This window comes from Montipora capricornis, chromosome 6, assembly GCF_036669925.1.
Source record: "Montipora capricornis isolate CH-2021 chromosome 6, ASM3666992v2, whole genome shotgun sequence".
NCBI classification, from domain to species: Eukaryota; Metazoa; Cnidaria; class Anthozoa; order Scleractinia; family Acroporidae; genus Montipora; species Montipora capricornis.
Window position 1 is genome coordinate 4,885,264 of NC_090888.1, and position 17,500 is coordinate 4,902,763.

The 17,500-nt window shown below is 39.5% G+C and overlaps 3 protein-coding genes across 3 annotated transcripts in view; all 3 read right to left on the reverse strand.

Moving 5' to 3' along the window:
- LOC138051361 (UDP-glucose 6-dehydrogenase-like) overlaps positions 1–8,639 on the reverse strand; it is a 16,429-nt gene extending 7,790 nt beyond the window's left edge. The window contains exons 1-6 of the mRNA XM_068897557.1: positions 8,377–8,639; positions 8,188–8,289; positions 8,008–8,043; positions 3,076–3,191; positions 2,552–2,597; positions 1,166–1,241 (exon numbers count right to left, since the gene is read on the reverse strand). Of these exons, the coding sequence (XP_068753658.1) occupies positions 1,166–1,241; positions 2,552–2,597; positions 3,076–3,191; positions 8,008–8,043; positions 8,188–8,289; positions 8,377–8,538 (538 nt within the window). The 5' untranslated portion in view covers positions 8,539–8,639. The remainder of the gene's footprint in view (positions 1–1,165; positions 1,242–2,551; positions 2,598–3,075; positions 3,192–8,007; positions 8,044–8,187; positions 8,290–8,376) is intronic.
- Positions 1–17,500, reverse strand: part of LOC138051352 (uncharacterized) — a 543,513-nt gene that overhangs the window by 91,575 nt on the left and 434,438 nt on the right. The gene's annotated exons all lie outside the window — the stretch shown is intronic.
- Positions 11,668–14,701, reverse strand: LOC138053124 (uncharacterized). Its single transcript, XM_068899800.1, has 3 exons — positions 14,228–14,701; positions 12,636–12,712; positions 11,668–11,963 (listed from the first exon to the last, which is right to left on the reverse strand). Exons 1-3 carry the CDS (start codon positions 14,699–14,701, stop codon positions 11,804–11,806), a joined length of 711 nt encoding a protein of 236 aa, XP_068755901.1. The 3' UTR covers positions 11,668–11,803.

Consider the following 17,500-nt stretch of genomic DNA (forward strand, 5'->3'; position numbering starts at 1 on the left):
GTGATACTTAACAGATTTTACTCTGTCTAATGCCAGATAATTTTACTCATCAACTGGGAGTATCCTGGTGTGCCTGACTAGTGAATGGGTTAACCAGTCAAACACTATGTCCTTCCATTAACCCATTGACTCCTGCAAGTGATACTTAACAGATTTTACTCTGTCTAATGCCAGACAATTTTACTTGTCAACTGGGAGTATCCTGGTGTGCCTGACTAGTGAATGGGTTAACCAGTCAAACACTATGTCCTTCCATTAACCCATTGACTCCTACAAGTGATACTTAACAGATTTTACTCTGTCTAATGCCTGATAATTTTACTCATCAACTGGGAGTATCCTGGTGTGCCTGACTAGTGAATGGGTTAACCAGTCAAACACTATGTCCTTCCATTAACCCATTGACTCCTGCAAGTGATACTTAACAGATTTTACTCTGTCTAATGCCAGACAATTTTACTCATCAACTGGGAGTATCCTGGTGTGCCTGAGAAGTGAGTGGGTTAACCAGTCAAACACTATGTCCTTCCATTAACCCATTGACCCCTGGAAGTGATACTTAACAGATTTTACTGTGTCTAATGCCAGACAATTTTACTCATCAACTGGGAGTATCCTGGTGTGCCTGACTAGTGAATGGGTTAACCAGTCAAACACTATGTCCTTCCATTAACCCATTGACTCCTACAAGTGATACTTAACAGATTTTACTCTGTCTAATGCCAGACAATTTTACTCATCAACTGGGAGTATCCTGGTGTGCCTGACTAGTGAATGGGTTAACCAGTCAAACACTATGTCCTTCCATTAACCCATTGACTCCTGCAAGTGATACTTAACAGATTTTACTCTGTCTAATGCCAGATGTCAACTGGGAAGTCCTAAGGGGCACATGAGGAGTCAATAAGGAGTTACTTATAAGCATGCAACACTTTTGAGCTGCAGACCGCAACTGAAGCAAGTTGTTTTCCCTTTTAACTTGTCTTGTCACTACCAACTAATTATATTGCTAATTTAGTATCTTTCCTCCATTAGAGATGATTAGGTTCAAAATCTGGGAGACACGTCAGTCGCAGCATGCAAAATATTCATTTTCAGTTACCATCCGACTGGCTCAAAAATGTCGCATACTTAAATTCCCTGATGGGTTAAGGTTGAAACCTACCAATTAAGACTCTATCCGGTTCCAACAAGTCCTTAATTGCAGTGCCTTCAGCCAAAAATTCAGGGTTTGACAGAACCTAGAAGATACAAAAGCAAGTTTTGAACTAACTTGAACTTTCTTTAAGTTTAATAGGTTGCTCTGACCTTCTGACCGAACACAGGCAGACCAGACCCATCAGTTTGCATAGAAAATGCAATAGACTGAAAGGAACACTAGCATGATAATGCCTCAAATTCATCTGGAGGAGTATATCAGGGATGGCACTAGGATTTTTCAATCTGGGTCCTGGGACCCGCATGTTTGGCCAAATTGGGGTCCCAAGCATTTGTTGGGGGTCCCAAAATCTTGGTGACCCTCTGCGAGAAAAAGAGTATGTTTTAAATTATGAGAAAAAGAGAGTAACCAACTTGGAATTAATATTACGCATATGCATATGCATATGCATATGCAAATGCATAGGACCCGGCCGACAAAGGCTTTTTCTAGAGCCGTTACATTCATTCCTGGACAAGAACTCTGTTAATGAAAGAGCACCCTTCCCAAGGGTTTACGCATTACTGGTTTCCTCCCTTAGGAGCAACGAACAGTGACGTCTTTTGCTATATATTTGCATTCAGTGACTTGCAGAGTACATTCCTCTGAAGAAGACCGCAGAAGGCGGTCGAAAATTTAGTTTTAACCTTTTTAGATGTTTTAAACCCCATTTCTTAGAACTTCAATTATGAGCACAGATCGCTCCAACAGTTTTACAAACAACAGAATATACTGACAAATCAAAGCAAGTTGTGTGAGTTATTTAAGTCAGTGCCTTGCGTCCTGGGACGCATTAAAATTTCAATGATGCATTTTTTGGATTTTATTTGCGAAAAAAATGCACGATTTCTGCGTTAACGCGATCCCTGTATATATATCACCCTTGAAGTGTGTTCATTTGAAGGCATCGGAGATTTAGTCCTTCCAAATGCCCAATCTGGCTGTTCAGTTCTGTCAAATGGATTTTAAGTGTCCTATTGGTTTCACGTCTTCTAGCACTGAGACAGTCTAATTGGGAACTTAATAATTTATACACTGTACATAGCAATCATTTGAAATCAATTTACAGTGTTACTCAAATCAGAACAAACATTGGTTTTTAAGGAAAAACCAGAATACCTGCCATGGAGAAAATACTCTCAGAGGAGAGAAGAGAAGCAACTACATGTAACTCAACCCACAAATGATGGCGAGTCTGCACAATTGTAGGAATCACACCTAGGAGGCAATCAGTTTAATATCTCCTGACTGTGTCAGCCCTGCACTTAACATAACTGTTTATACTGAAGTCACTATTGAAAGTACTATGAAATCATGTTACAGTCCAGTGTAAATTAACTGAAAGCTGCAAACCTGAAATTTCCCTCTGCTACCATTAGCTTCAAATATTCTTGTGATACTGCAAAAACATCATAAGATTACCACCAGGTGTCAATTTTAAGTGACAAAACATACATTACTGTATGTCAAGCAAAAATAACAATTATTACTGACGATGGATGATGATGACGATGATGATGGTGACGATGATGATGATGGATGATGTTTCATCCGAAACATGTATTGATTAAATATAAACTTCAAAAACATTGTTTGGTTCATCAAAGCAAATTATCATCATCATCATCATCATCATCATTATTATTATTATTATTATTATTATTATTATTAAAATTGTTTTCTTGGCTTTCTTATTTCTTTACTTAATAATTTGTAACTTCATTTTCCTTCCCTTCAAGTACTCACACTCATCAATTATTGATGAGTGTGAGTACTTGAAGCTCAGTTTGAAGAAGTATGTGCACAGTATCGGTCGTTTGGCCATGACTACCATGTGGATTGAATATAACGTTTAATGATGGATGGAGTATCAATACCTTTCTGCAGCTCGAACAGGGACGGTACTCTTTTCCACAACAATTTTCTCACCATCAGCCACCTCAGCAATATGTCTGGCAGCTGATTCTATGTACTTCAAGTCTGGTGCACGGCCCTGTAACATGGACATGGAGTATCAACAAAATAATATGAATCAAATGTTTGTAATGGTACATTGAGGGCTGAAAGGTGGATTTATTTAATTTATTATAAACACAAAGAAGGATCATTAGTTTACAGGAGGTTCCATACATTTTAAAGATTTTAAGATAAAGGCGTCTTTTAGATCAAGCAATGTTGATAAGCGGTCGGGTTAATTCTTCAGCCAAAAAGTTCCCCTAACACTGGTTGACTTGAATCATGTACTTAATTATATCTTCTTGACTATGGCAAAAGCCTTTATACAGTGTTATGCAAGGTAAAATGTGGTTGAAAAAGTTTGCTAAGTATGTAAAGCTTAAAGGAACACAATAAATCATGTTTCTTTGGTCAGTTCAGGGGTTTCAATAACTTCTGAAATAGCCGTCCATGATAGCCCATTGAAGGCGGCAGTTTGACAAGTTTATGATAGCATTTTCAGTGAAAATCAAGGCAAACTAGCCGGCGGTGTGAGGCAAAGCAGGCGGTGGTATACCGACGGTAACCAGCTTCTATTGAAACCCCTGCCAGTTTACTATAATTATTTTATTAAACTTCACTTTCATTGTGCCACCATTGCAACTGCAATTTCAATAAACACACATTCATCACTACTTTAATAATACTGGTGTACTTCACACACCTTTCTTAAAGGTGGTCACCCCCAAAATTTGTGTTTACTATAATTGTAATTACTCTAATAAGAACTTCCATTTACTATGGTTAAAATGCGGAAGAGTGACCAGTCCACCAAAAATAGGAAACATAAGCAAAAATAATGACAATGCTGAAAATGAAATGTTGTTTGGCAGCGGAAAAAAAAGAGACATACAAAAATGCATGCTGTACTCGCAGCATGCCAATGTCTTAAATACATTAAACATCTTCTTTCAAGTGGGTCACCGTTGTTGTTGTTGTCATTGTTGTTGTTGTTGTCGTGAACTCCTGAACATCTCTTTAAGGTTAAAGATTTAAGCAAAGCTCCAGCACTTGGCTAAGTAGCTTGACTTCTATCTGTTATACACAATTGTGGTCTCATTAACACAGAAGCCCTTCCAGCTAATCCTGCCAAGTCAACCACATGCTGGAACGGTCAGACCACAACACCCAGAACTCCGTGCCCTACTCTTTTCGAATAGTGTGTGAACAAGGGCTGTGAGACGAGTCCTCCAGCTTATCGTCCTTATCTGAGAAGACTTGAAAGTCTAACCATTTGCAGGTGTAGTTACAAAGGCAGCACTTTCTCCTCAGTTATTTGAAGACCCTGAGTGTTGGTCCAGCTGGAGTTGAACTCACAACCTCCCGCATGACAGCCCGGTGCTCAACGAACTGAGCCCCCCGCGCACAGGTATATTGACCAGCAGCATGATCCATGGCATCTGACAGGATGCGGTGATGCGGATCCGCATAATCCTCTAAAATCTGCATCCTCTGCATAACTACGATATTTTCTGCATAAAACTGAAGAAATGCCTGATTTTGGTGATAAAGCAGCTGCTTACCACCCTCACAAACACAAAAGCCAAAGAGATTGACTATTTTGAAACACTTATTTTCCTGAACATTGAAGAAAACACGCCAGTCCGTTCGCAAGATGAAAGTTCGCAGTTTCCACTCATTTTTCGGGAATGAGCCTGGACTCTAGTTAAATGGTTTTCTTAACATACCCTAGGCTCGAAATTTTGAAAAAAGATACAAGGTATGAAAATTTAGCCACAAGTTATAGTAGCAAATTAAATTGCATCATTTGTAACTCTGGTAAAGTAGGGACAATCATAGCGATGAAGTTGTACAAAACAAAGAGCCTGCAATACGTATGTGTAAAAATCCGCTGAAAATGGTGAATGATCGAGGGACTGGATCATGGTTCAATCAACCACATCACAATTTTGCTCCATATCTCCAAATTGAAACAAAATATTTTTTTATCGCCTTATTTCTTTTAGCAAAAGTTTCGGCAAAATGCCGATTACTAACTCCTTTATTTTAATGGTGAATGCTGGTCGCAAATTGGCGACTCGCGATCGTCCAGATATCTTAATCGCAAAGGGAAAAAGTGGCTGTATTGATCGCAATTTCGAGTCCTGATTTACCATAAGCATGTAAATACATTGGACGGGCCTAATTATTAGTTCTATAAATGTTCAAATTTCGGCATAATCTGGTGTAATTTCCGCATAATCAAGGCATGTTTACGCATAATATGGCCAAAAATTTCCTCATGATCTTTAATTTTTTTCCGCATCCTATCAGAAGCCCTGGGCATCCCATTCTGGGGATTCCCTGAACCAAGAATTCCCCACCACCCTTAAACCAGCTCTATCATAAGGTTTCCTTAAAATTGTTCTTAGGAGGCCATCACCATTTTGCAGAACCCTATGCATTTTAATTTTTTGTGATATAAATAATAATAAAGGAAGCAGAAAAGATTGAAACATCCAGGAAAAGTAGTAGCAAAAGAGTGTGCAGTCAGTCGTACCTCAGGTTTTTAACAAATCCCCTGCCATAGTGCAATTTGGGATAAAAAAGCACAAGTCAAGTAAATTTTTTCAAAGATGAACAAAAATTGTATGAGTCCAAAGGGGGAATGCAATAAATGTTATTATTGCAATTACTAGTCAATCATGATGCGATTATTTGGTAATCACATACAGCGATTTTCAATTGAGTGTCGTAAAACCAAAACCAATTTGAAATTACTTTTAAATTAGCCAATCAAAAAGGATGGAGACAATCTCCGACTGGTAAATCAATCAAAACTCGAAGTAGTTACATGTAGCTGACACAAAGCACTGGAAATGCTCACACGCGAGCCACGATTCGTTTTGGTTTCACTTCTGATTGGTTAAAAAAGTGTCACGAGAACTTTAAACCAATCACTGAGTGAACTAATCATAAACCAAAGAAATTTGCTAATTACTTTCGACACTCAATTGAAAGCCGCTCTATGCATGTCAGGCCTTCTGATAGGGTGGGATGAAAAAATGCAAGTTATGCGAAATTTGTAGGCCAGAATATGCGATTAGAAAGGCCAATTATGCAATAAATATTATGAAAATTATGCGACCTTTTTCTGAAGACATTTTGAACACAAGGGAACAGTAATTATGAATCTTGATCAACATTAGTTGGGATAAGTAAAAAAAATGAGGTCTTCTGCATTATTTGTGCACCACGTTAAAAGTTGAAAGGACACAGCCAGCATGCCAACTGAATGATCAATAATTATTGAAGATATTCCCGTATGCCACAACTAGCTTCAAGATTATGCTTTGTTTTTCTGTGTAGTATTATATTTCTGAACAGATTTGCTTATCTGAACAAAGGTTGTCAATGTGTTTGTGTTACACCAATAGGCGACTCTTTAAGAATGAGACTAATACCAAGCTCTGACATGCAATATAACGTCTTGAACTTTGAATGTTTACAAAAATCGAAGGTATAAACAAAGGCTTTTTAGCCATTTTCCAAGGTAAATCATCTTGAAAATCACATATTTATGCAACATTATTCCTAAGAAACTTGTTGATGTTTTATTTTACGAATGTTGTGCGTTCTTTTACAAGTGAATTATGCAATTTTTCGTGAATATTGTGCAATCGGATGTGATTTGAGGTTGATTTTGCGAAATTGCACCATCACGTAATATCAGAAGGAGGTGGCACGTACACGAAAACCTTTATTGCAGTAATTTCAACTAACTACACTAATTTCATTTTTCTGCACTATGTTTGGGATTAATTTATATGCTCTCAGCCAATCAACATGCTGAAATTCTTGCATGTATTTTAGTATATTTGAACTGTACCAGAAACATCATTTTGAAGTCCAGTGAATGCTGCAGCAAAAATATGACCTGATTTAATGTTTATTCTCAGCCTGAATTTTTCAGGACTCCATTTTTAGACTGCAGTTGTCATTCTTGTAACCTCCCACAGTCACTTTTAAGGGAGTCTAAAAATATGACTTCCCAAAAACACAACATACTGTATCATTAATTAATGATGATCATATATCTTTGAAAATCTATTCAATGTTTCCAGCTTTTTGTCCTGTGTTACTTTGATGTAACAAAATAAGAAATATGTTACTGAGACTCCTGTGATAATCCTCATAGTACAGCTCACAAAAGTCAGTTTCTTTTTACACTGATTTATTATCTTACAAGTATCCATGAATGTATTTATTTCTTCAAAACATTCTATATCTGGTATTTATTCACATGCCATGTTCTCTTTGTAAAATTTGGGTGTATGTTTAGCTGTTTTCTATTCAAAGCCACACAAGACAATGGGGCAGTCACAATAGCAAACTATCAACAATGAGGCGTCCCCTGGGACGTAAATCAAAGAAAAATCAAAGAAAAATCAAAGAAAAAATCAAAGACGTAAATCAAAGAACTAGAAGATGAATATTTGACAGCCTTTGATTAATCCCTTTATATATGCCGCTAATAAAAATAGTGACTTAACGTTTTTAAAGAAAAAAAAGCTATTATAAAAGTTATTCCATCCTCGTCACTATAACAACGAAGGTGGGAGGAAAATCGCTATGTAATCTCACAACTGGCGCCCAACGGCGGTGCAGGGAAATACTACCTTCCGGTATGTAATAATTATTATCATCAATCAAAATGCTTATATTAACGATCCACCACGTATCAATAAAAATCCTATGCATATTTAATTAACAAACTAACGTGTTTAAGTCGAAACAGCCTTTCTATAATCTCTAATATTCGAAGCTTTTCCTCTTAAGTTCTCACAAAGTTAGAATAAATTTTTGTAGCTCACCTTTCCCACACCAAAGGTTTTGGTCGGCGTGTTAACCTGCAAAAAATACAGGGATTAGAGAGACCATTTTAAAACGGCAAACAATGAGAGAAGCCGCTTAAATGATATTACAACGACTATTCTTAAAACAAACCAAGGTCAAAATGACAATCAACTGAGATGAAAAAATATTTTACTCACACAGATAAATATTAGGTCCGCACCGCGGATGGCTGAATCGATATCCGTTGAAAAGAACAGGTTTTTTCCGCGACATTGCTTCACCACATCATTCAACCCAGGCTGATAAAAGAAATCAAAAAAAGCTCAAATAAATAAAAAAGATTCTATAGCAATTAAGTTGAATGCTTAATGCGCTACCCTTCATACCTCAAAGATGGGCAATTTATCCGAATTCCAAGCGTCGATTCGCGTCTCGCTTAGATCGACTACCGTAACTTGGATTTCCGGGCATTTGAGCGCAATAACACTGCATGTTGGACCACCAACATATCCAGCGCCTATACAGCAGATCGCTTTGATTGCATTCATCGCTTGGTGAAGAAGTAAGTAGTATGTTGCCAAAGTGACGAGAAGTTAATGATCACAGTTCACACTTGTGTTGTTTACTCAGTGTTCTCCTCGCGGGCTATAATGGTCAGCGGCACTCTTCGTGGGGGATGGGGTGAAGGTGTTATCTCCGGTCAAAAATGTTACGTCATCGCCGCCATGTTGGTGGACGAAAACAAAAGATATCTCATTAGCTTCTTTTGTTTCGTCCACCAGAAGTCGTACATTTCTCTATTGTTATTGGTGTACCTAGAGGTTGGTTGAAAAACGTCCTATAAGCGTAATCAGCATTTTCGTTTTTCACTGCCGTCAATCACAGTATTAAACTGCGGCAATCAGCGAGCCGTGACAGTTCGGCAGGTACAAAGCACAGGTCACAGGTTTCAAGTCACAGGTCATTGTTTTACCAATACAGAAAAAGAATCCTAAACATTCATTTAAGCTAACCTAAGGCCTAATTAGGCCTAACTAAGTTTTTCGGCCTCTGTTAGCATAGACGAGTTCACGATCGTGAGTGCATCACGGGTAATCAGGGCAAGATGGAGAGGAATTCAAAAGTTTGTAAGGAAGTTCAAAACGATGAAAAGTATTTATGATATGCAATTTTGGGTATTTTTTATTTTCCAAAACAGAAGATATGCGCTCAAAGGTGTGACAGAATATATTTGGAGAAAATGGCTATTGTAGAAATTATTTTAATAAAAAGGTTTTCTGCCATACATTTCCTGTAATTCCAAAGGCACAAAATTACAGAGATTGTATGGAGACAAAAAAAGAAATATTTAGGTATTCTAAAGAACGGATACGAAGTCTACTTCATATCAGATGTGAACATGAACTTATTTCTTTGGTTTATGAAGTCGAAAGTCTATAAAGTAGAGTCATGTAGAGTATATTTTGCTTTGAATTTACATACAAACCCTTGAATTTTCCGCCATGTTGCCCTGATTGCCCATGATGCAATCAAGAGCGTGAACTCGTCTATTGGTAAACGGTTGAGGTTGTTTCTGTAATTGGTAAAACACTGACTTGTGACCTGTGACTTGTGACCTGTGACCTGTGACCTGTGACTTGTGACCTGTGACCTGTGACTTGTGACCTGTGACCTGCCCTTGACAGTATGTTTATGTTTATGGGGTAAGCAACAACAGGAACGCCGGCTACCGTGAGCGACAACGCAATCCGAAAATGATTTCCATTGTTGTGATCTAATTCCAATTTATCAATCAAAAAAAAATTGTGTGAGTAAATTGTGACTGAGTAACAAAACGGAAGCATTCAAAAACCAAAAGGAGCATGGCTGATTGAACGGTGACGCCAGGGCCCGGTTGTTCAAAAGCCGATTAACGCTAATCCCAGATTAAAAATTAACCAAGGAGTTTATTTCTCTATTCCAAAATGCCGTTCAACGCTGATATTCGGCAAAATTTTACATTAGAAGAGGTCAATCTTGAAAAACAAAAATAGGCAAAAAACCTTTCACCAAAATGTTGAAAACATAAAACAAAAGTTTACGCTAATCCTGGATTAAATTAATCGGCTTTCGAACAACCGGGCCCAGGGGTTTTGGGGAACCAGAAAAACATGGCTAATTTAAACTGCGGAACGACGAGGGAACAATGACAAATATCAATTTGGGAACAAGGGAACATAAATAATTTTCGGAATCAAAACTGAGCTGGGAACAAGTTCGGAAGTAATTGTTCCACATCTTCAATTTCATGTTCCAGCACTCGGCAATCCCTTTTTGACTTATGGCTGTTTTTGCTTTTAGGTGGCCTCATACACGCTAAGCCTTTTTAGCCACAATTTCAGGAACAAGGGGTGACAAGCAAATTTTTAAAGGGAACGAGGGAACAAGGACCCCTCTGCGGAGGGCCTCAACGGTGATGCAATATGTTATCCTGGGTTTTTCAAGTAATAGCTACAGTTTAGAGACGTCGCAACGGAGCGTGCAATAATGAAGAAACTTATAGGGAAAAGATGTATCACATTTCATCTTTCTTATTTAGACCTAATAAGGGTGTTTTCCATGTTTCGGAGGCATTCTACTCTGTCTTAGCGTATACTATCTCGATTGGAAAGAGTGAGTTCGTCCATAGTTAATAGAAGGGAATGGTTATGAAACCCGACAAATATCTTTGTTTTAGGTTTTTGTTCTCTTTTTTGGCCTTGACCGTGCACAAAACACAATAGTTGTTTACTCCGTACTGAGGAACTAACCAATAGGGACGTGTTGGTTACGTAATTTATGCATAGTGTATGAGCGCAAAACAAAAGATTGTGCACCGTCGTGGACTTTCCAACCTAAATCTTGGTATCTTTGTTCGCTCCTTTGATGTTTACCGAGCTTCACAACCAATCCCCTCTATTAACTATGGTTCGTCGGAGTGGAATAAGTGAAACTGTCTTGATTAAGCGGTGTGATGAGGAAGTGTTCTGACACTGGTAATCTTGGAGATGTAAGCGACGTTTCGTTTTACCAATGTAAAAGTCATTGCAATCCCGGGAACACGCTTTGTAAGGCCTGTTTCCATATGATCTGCAACGGTCTGTGATTGTTCTCCCTTCGCAGAGGATTAGTGGCACGCTTTTTGCTCATTAATTTAAAGCTAAGTGTCTTTCGCCCGTTATTGTCACAACCAAATGCAACCTCGTTCGCAAGGAGAGAATCCCTGGGAACGAGGCTGTCTACAGAATGGTACTACTCCTCGTCAATAGAAAGAGGTCGCAAAGCAGAAAACAGGTCAGCTCCAGCACAAATTTGCTCGTGAGCGATCTTTGTGCTACAACCAGTAGCCGGACAGAAACGAGTGTCGAATACGAGTAAACAAGAAACAGAAGTTTTCACTTTATTCCAAACAAAAGGCAATGGTGCAACCTCAATTAATTTGCATTTCTTAAAAATAAAACAAACCACCTCTTAATTAGAAGGAGCATAATTTTAAAACATAAGTAGCTTTTGAGGAGGGCTATTGTATCGCGTGACGCAAGTCTTCCTTGAATCCGCTTTAGCGGAAAAGCGTAACACATGAGTGTCGATCTGCGGTGGAATGCCGCCCATCAGTTTACGTTATTATCTGTCGCTGGATTCTGACGGCAAAGAGAACATGTCAATGCGTTCGGGGCCCGATCAACATTTTGTATTAAGCAAAAGCAATGCCTGGTTCGGCCACCAATGAAGCGAGAGAAACCCTGGGTGCGCGGTTGAGTATTTAGTGTTACGACGCCATTCAGCTTGATAGAGTTAAGGACTGATGGATCCCTGTATTTGTGGGGCCGTTGACCTTGTGGTCTTGATGGAATTCCCAGCATTGTAGTCGCGGTATATCTGCCCCGACCCCTTCCTTGCCAGGAGGTGCTTCTTCCATTCAGGCATGCCAACCCATCGCTGTTCTTCTTTAAGTCTGATCGGCATGATCAAGGAAAAATATTAAAAATAAAAACGTAAGACCAAAAAATAAGTTACAGTTTTGCCAGGAGTCCATGTCATGGGCTCCTGGTTTTGCGCATTTACGGGAGAACATCAAGGGAAGCATATATCTCCCTTACCTTGGCCTAGGAGTCAGCCCTTTCCCGAGTGTCTTTATTTATGAGAACGCCTACCTTGGGAGATTCAGTACGCCCACTGTTGTAAAAGCCAATCAAAACAAACCTATCTCAGCGTCAAGGGAAATATGAAACTCTTCGCGGGAAAAACCTTCCTAAAAATTTAGAGGGTTGACTCACGGAATAAGTGGAGATAGAGGCTTCCCTTCACGAGCTCCTGAAATTAATCAGTTATACATACATACATGGCTAATGAGTGACACATACTAATATTAGACCTTCTCAAAAGTCTGTTTCGGGAGTTTGCTGTCGCCTTGACAAAAGTCGACTTGTGTACAAGTCTAACTAATATTCCAGAGTTTTGAAGCAAGCAACCGTGGACAATCTTCCTGTCGGTGTACGTTGGATCAGTGGCTTGATCTGATTGGCGTAATTACCAGTTGAGAAACTAAATATTTTAAGCAAGAGCCGATACAACGAAGATTTGATTTTAGTGGTGTACTATAGTTGCATCATGAAACTCTGCCCACCTCTCTTTTTCTTGTTTAGCCAACAAAGGAATTTTCCAAGGCGCAACACCAATCCATTGTCTCTCTTGGATTTCTCTCTTCAAATGAAACATAAGAGAAGGAGAAGCGTTAACAAAAGGGATAAACCGAATAGGTCTTCATTGATGATAATTTCAATCTCGTTCCCAGAACCCACGTATCTTTTCGTCAGCGCTAACACACGGAGCTCTGGAATAATCAACTTCTGGAACTTCAAGATTTTAGGAGTTCCGATTTCACCGAAAAGTGAAACGGAGTTATCATTAGTGAGAACTCAATGGTTTGAACAGCAGCGACAAATCTTCGGGTTAAAAGTTATTTGGTTGATTTTTGCGCCATATTCTCAAATTACAAGCTATTTTACACTCGGTAGTTTACGCATGAGCAGTTTGATAAACCTCTTAGCCAATCAGCACACAGTTCTGAAAATTGATTATTCCCGAGCAATTCCCGAGCTCCGTGTCTTGGCGCTGACCAAAAGACACGTGGGCTCTAGGGATGAGATTGTGATAATTTAAGTCCTTCTTCCACTGCGCATGCATAGCTTGCAATTTAATGGACAGGCGTAAATTATGCTTCTTCTTCTTCTTCTTCAAATGAAGGTGATGGAAAAAGAATTTAAACAATGCAGATGACGGTACACTTAACTCCTGAGTGATATATCCCAAGGAAAATGTCAATTTGTTGTTTGCATCGGCATCGCAGATATGCGCCGTCACTCTACTTCGTCTATAACCCGCACAGCAAATAATATTAAACACTTAATGACTGGTCCCGAGGGAAACACGCAGCCGAGGGAAACATTGAAATTCAAGGGAAAAAAAATGAACTGTTTCCTGAGGGACCACTCATTAAGTGATTTGTTACATAGCACAAAAAGAAAAACCTGCAACGGCAACAGCAACGGCAGTTGTCGGTCAACATTCGCGAGTAAGAGTGCACTGTTACCGTCTGACGTCATGGATTTTGCACTGTTGCCCGCTCAGAGACTTTTGGCGGGAAACAGTTTTATTGTTAAATGTCATGTGACCTCGAATTAACCAATGAGATCGCGCGCTGTTGGGGGAGAAATTTCAGCTATATAACAATATACACATTCATTTCACTAATTGAAGGTACATTCACGGGAACATATGTGCCCAACGAATTAACCTGCTCCAAACTCAGTTGGTATAGCATTGCACCAGGCATCGCAGACGTTGGACCATTTAAGCCACCAGAAATTTCAAAATGTCTGTAAGAGATAATTGCTTAAATTATCCAGATTAATGCGAGGATCACTTCCCTCGTTCGTCTTTGTATTATCTCACGAATTGCCCCTAGGTCAATTCAAGACATTTGTCACAATGGCTATTCCACTTTTTGAAAGCGTCGATATTTACACACGTGCGTGCCGCGTGTGACGCGCGAAAGTGTCTTTCTATTTCCTAGCGCTCTCAACTCATCAACGCGCGCCTTATGTTTAACGGAAATATTCAAAAATTCGGACTTCCTTCGAAGCCCAGCAGTAACTGTTTAGAAAACTAACAAGGATGTGCAGATAGAAAATTCGGAACAGTGTGATATAGATCTACCTTTTCACGTTGTGCTTTTTCCATGGCTTTTTCCTTGAGCTTACGGTTAAATAGGACTTGTCTTTTCCAAGGCGGCAAATTATCTGGGAACTCCTGGCTCACAGATTGGTCCGTTCTTCCTTCAAGGTGTCTGTTGGTGCTGGTCACATGACCCTGACTATCGTCCTTGATTGGCTGATTGCCATCAATCTGTCGACAAATCATTTTCACCTCGTCATCTTGAAATTCCTTGGGTTCATTCGATGAGCTTCTTGCGTCCAACGATTGAATTTCCACAATCATGTTCAAGCTGTCCGTTTGTTGAAATCTTACTCGTTTCTGGTTAGCCTCATGCGATCCAAGGAGCCCATCACGTTTGGATAATTCATTGTCGTCTTCCTTATCTACGTTACAAATATCCTTTGGTGGGTGTAAGCCCTTTACTTTGTCCTCAAAAGAATCTGCAGAGCGCAAGAAATAAAATTGTTGTTTCATCACTCTGCAGTGAAGTGACAACAAAATTATATCTGACTAAATGACAGTGAAAAAAGCAAAACTGACTAAGCATGCAGGATGGAGCACATCGTTAATTCAGGAGAAAACGGGGAGTGAAACAAAAAAAGTAACAATTAGTTATTGATGGTTTGTATCTGACGTCACGGCGGTCTGCAAATTCTGCTAAAATAAATTGTAATTTATTGCCATCCAAGATGGCCGACGTGTCACGTGGTCGCAAACCAAGAATAGTAAACATCAACTCCTTGTAACAAACTCTTAAATACGTGAGACAAACTAAGGGCGTGGCATTGTACTTCATATCCCAATGAACTGTTTCGCACTCACTCGGTTGTACCATTCTCTCCTCATTGGTTTAACCTACAAGATTTTCTGCCTTGCATACAGTTCGTATTTTCGTTTGCATGTTGTTCGTTACTGTAGTTCGCTCACTGTATCTAGTATATTCTCTGTCACTTCTGTCACTGTCACTTTTAAGGCCATGCCCTTTATTTTATCCGTTTAGCGTCATCCGATCGACCCAAATTTTTGGCATTTTCAAGAAAAAGATTACGACGTAGTTAAACCATTTTTATGTCGCATAGGAGTTTCGGTGGTTGATCCTTTTTCCCACGTTGTCTTAATTTTACAAAAACATCAACCAACATTTCCGCCATTTTGAATTTGGTTCACAACTTGTTGTTTTCTGGCTCCATAGAAATGATACTGGGGTATCAGGCCTCCCCTTCCGAGACTACTTGTGATTTTTTTTTTCAATCCGACCGACCGACCCAATTGCAGGAAACGCATTCGACGCTCAAGGGAAAAAAGGGATGGCCTAAGGTGTCTCCGTGTCCCATCGTTGATTCTCCAGGGACACTCCAGTGTGTCCCTTAATGTATAACCACGTGATCTGGTGATGTAATTTGGAGGACTGGGAAGAAAAATCTTAACCCCGTATCCCACAACCGCGCGCAGCCTTAGGTTTTGTTTCCAAATTTCCTGCAGTATTTCCATCGCCAAAACTCAACAGATCATTCCGTGTCTCCCACATTTCCTCTTACTGAATGAACATTCAAGTGGAAACCGCCGAGATCTAACTTCGCGTCTGCCCTGTTGAATTCGGAAATAACATCCAAGGCCGCGCGCGGTTGTGGGATACGGCGCTAAAATGTTTCTCCTCAGTCCTCCGAGTTACGTCACCCTGACCACCTGGAAGTAAACATGTAAATAAATCAATACATGAGTAAATAAATAAAAAATGATGTACAGAGAGCTTCAAAAGTTGACATTTTAGCCGCACTACAATGAGGCAAAGTGAAAAAATTATTTTGTAACGGTGTTAATTGTTTTGTAATGGTGTTAAGTTGTCTCCATTTTACATTTAAAGTCGTTAAACTGAAAATCGAAAGTGAACAAGCAATTGTCGTGGTGTTAAACCCAAAGCAAATACTTCGACTAATCAATCATAACAGACGAAGATAATTCGTCTCTTACAAGCAACCCCAAGACTAACAAACAACTTGTACTTCGCGCTCAGCAGTTGGAGTGTGGCCAGCTTTTTCCCTTCGACAAACTACCTCGTTCGCTAGGCGCCCCGCAAACGCCTTCAATAGGCCTTCGTGCGGTTACGGCATTCATGCTACGCGCTACAAAGGGGAGCAAAGAAGGAGACCCTTCTATCGTGGCATCGGGTTGGAGCGCAAGTCTCGAGCATGCAATGTTGCTAGGAAAATCTACGTCTCTGCGGATAACAAGCATGGCTGCGGTCAGCTGGGATTTCTTATTGAAATGTTCTGGAAAGACATATATTTACACGACCCCTCAAGCTACTAACTTCAGAGGTTATATCAAATAATTGTATTTTGAGAGCAAAGCAAAAATGAGGTTTAGAAAACAACAATTATTTCTTGCGTCATTGGCGCGCGCATTACCTCGCGCAAATTAATAAAATGGCGAATTTTCTAAGCTCAATTAGGTCTTTGTCAACTGCAAACCTTCTGTCCTTCAGAGAGAAACGAAAGCGTATTCCCGGCTTGCGTTGCTCAGTGGTACCAATGGAGTTTAAATAAACGTGAATTCACTAATTGCCTGTGATTGTACAACCATCGATAATTGATGACCTAGGGTGACGCCAGAAAAACGTACTATATCAACCACAATAAATAAATATTTGTATACACTTAAAAAGTGGATAGTGTTGGCGCGCTCTGATTGGCTATTTAACAATTATTCGCCGAAAGGCGAGGTGAAGTCGATGGTTTTGTTCACTGATATTCACCGAACCTGAGGTTAATAATTGTTTTTGCATAATTACATAAATGATTATTTGAAAAATATGCATTTTCTTTAAAACAATTAAGACGAGATTTTTTTGAACTTCGAGCATTGCGCGGCCATAAAGACCATAATAATCTTTTGCTGCTGGTCAATTTAGTTAGAATCACGTGTTTCGCGCTAGGGAATACTTTGATGGCCGCTATAATCATTTCGATTCATAAAAGGTTAAACTAAAATACGATGAACTCACCGCTGCAAAACGTTTTTCAAAGCTTTACAGTTCTTTTCGAAGTGACTGAATGAAATAACTGTGTAAAGTGGTTGGCTAATCACTTGCATTCAACAAACCTTTTACATGCTCTTCCGTGGTCAGACCCGCGCGCAAGCTCTTAAGGGATTTTTGGCCGACGGCGCGCTTGATTGCTCGAAGTTAAAAAAAATCTCGTCTTAATAGGGCCGTTTATAGGAGAGAAAATAAGCCGCGGCCAGAGTTAGCCGCGGCTTACGTAAGCCGCGAAC

Coding starts and splice junctions, on each gene's coding strand:
- LOC138053124 (XM_068899800.1), bottom strand. CDS start 14,701: ATGAAACAACAATTTTATTTCTTGCGCTCTGCAGATTCTTTTGAGGAC. Junction 12,713..14,227: donor AAAAAGCACAACGTGAAAAG/GTAGATCTATAT, acceptor TTTCATTTGAAG/AGAGAAATCCAAGAGAGACA. Junction 11,964..12,635: donor GCTAAACAAGAAAAAGAGAG/GTGGGCAGAGTT, acceptor CATGCCGATCAG/ACTTAAAGAAGAACAGCGAT.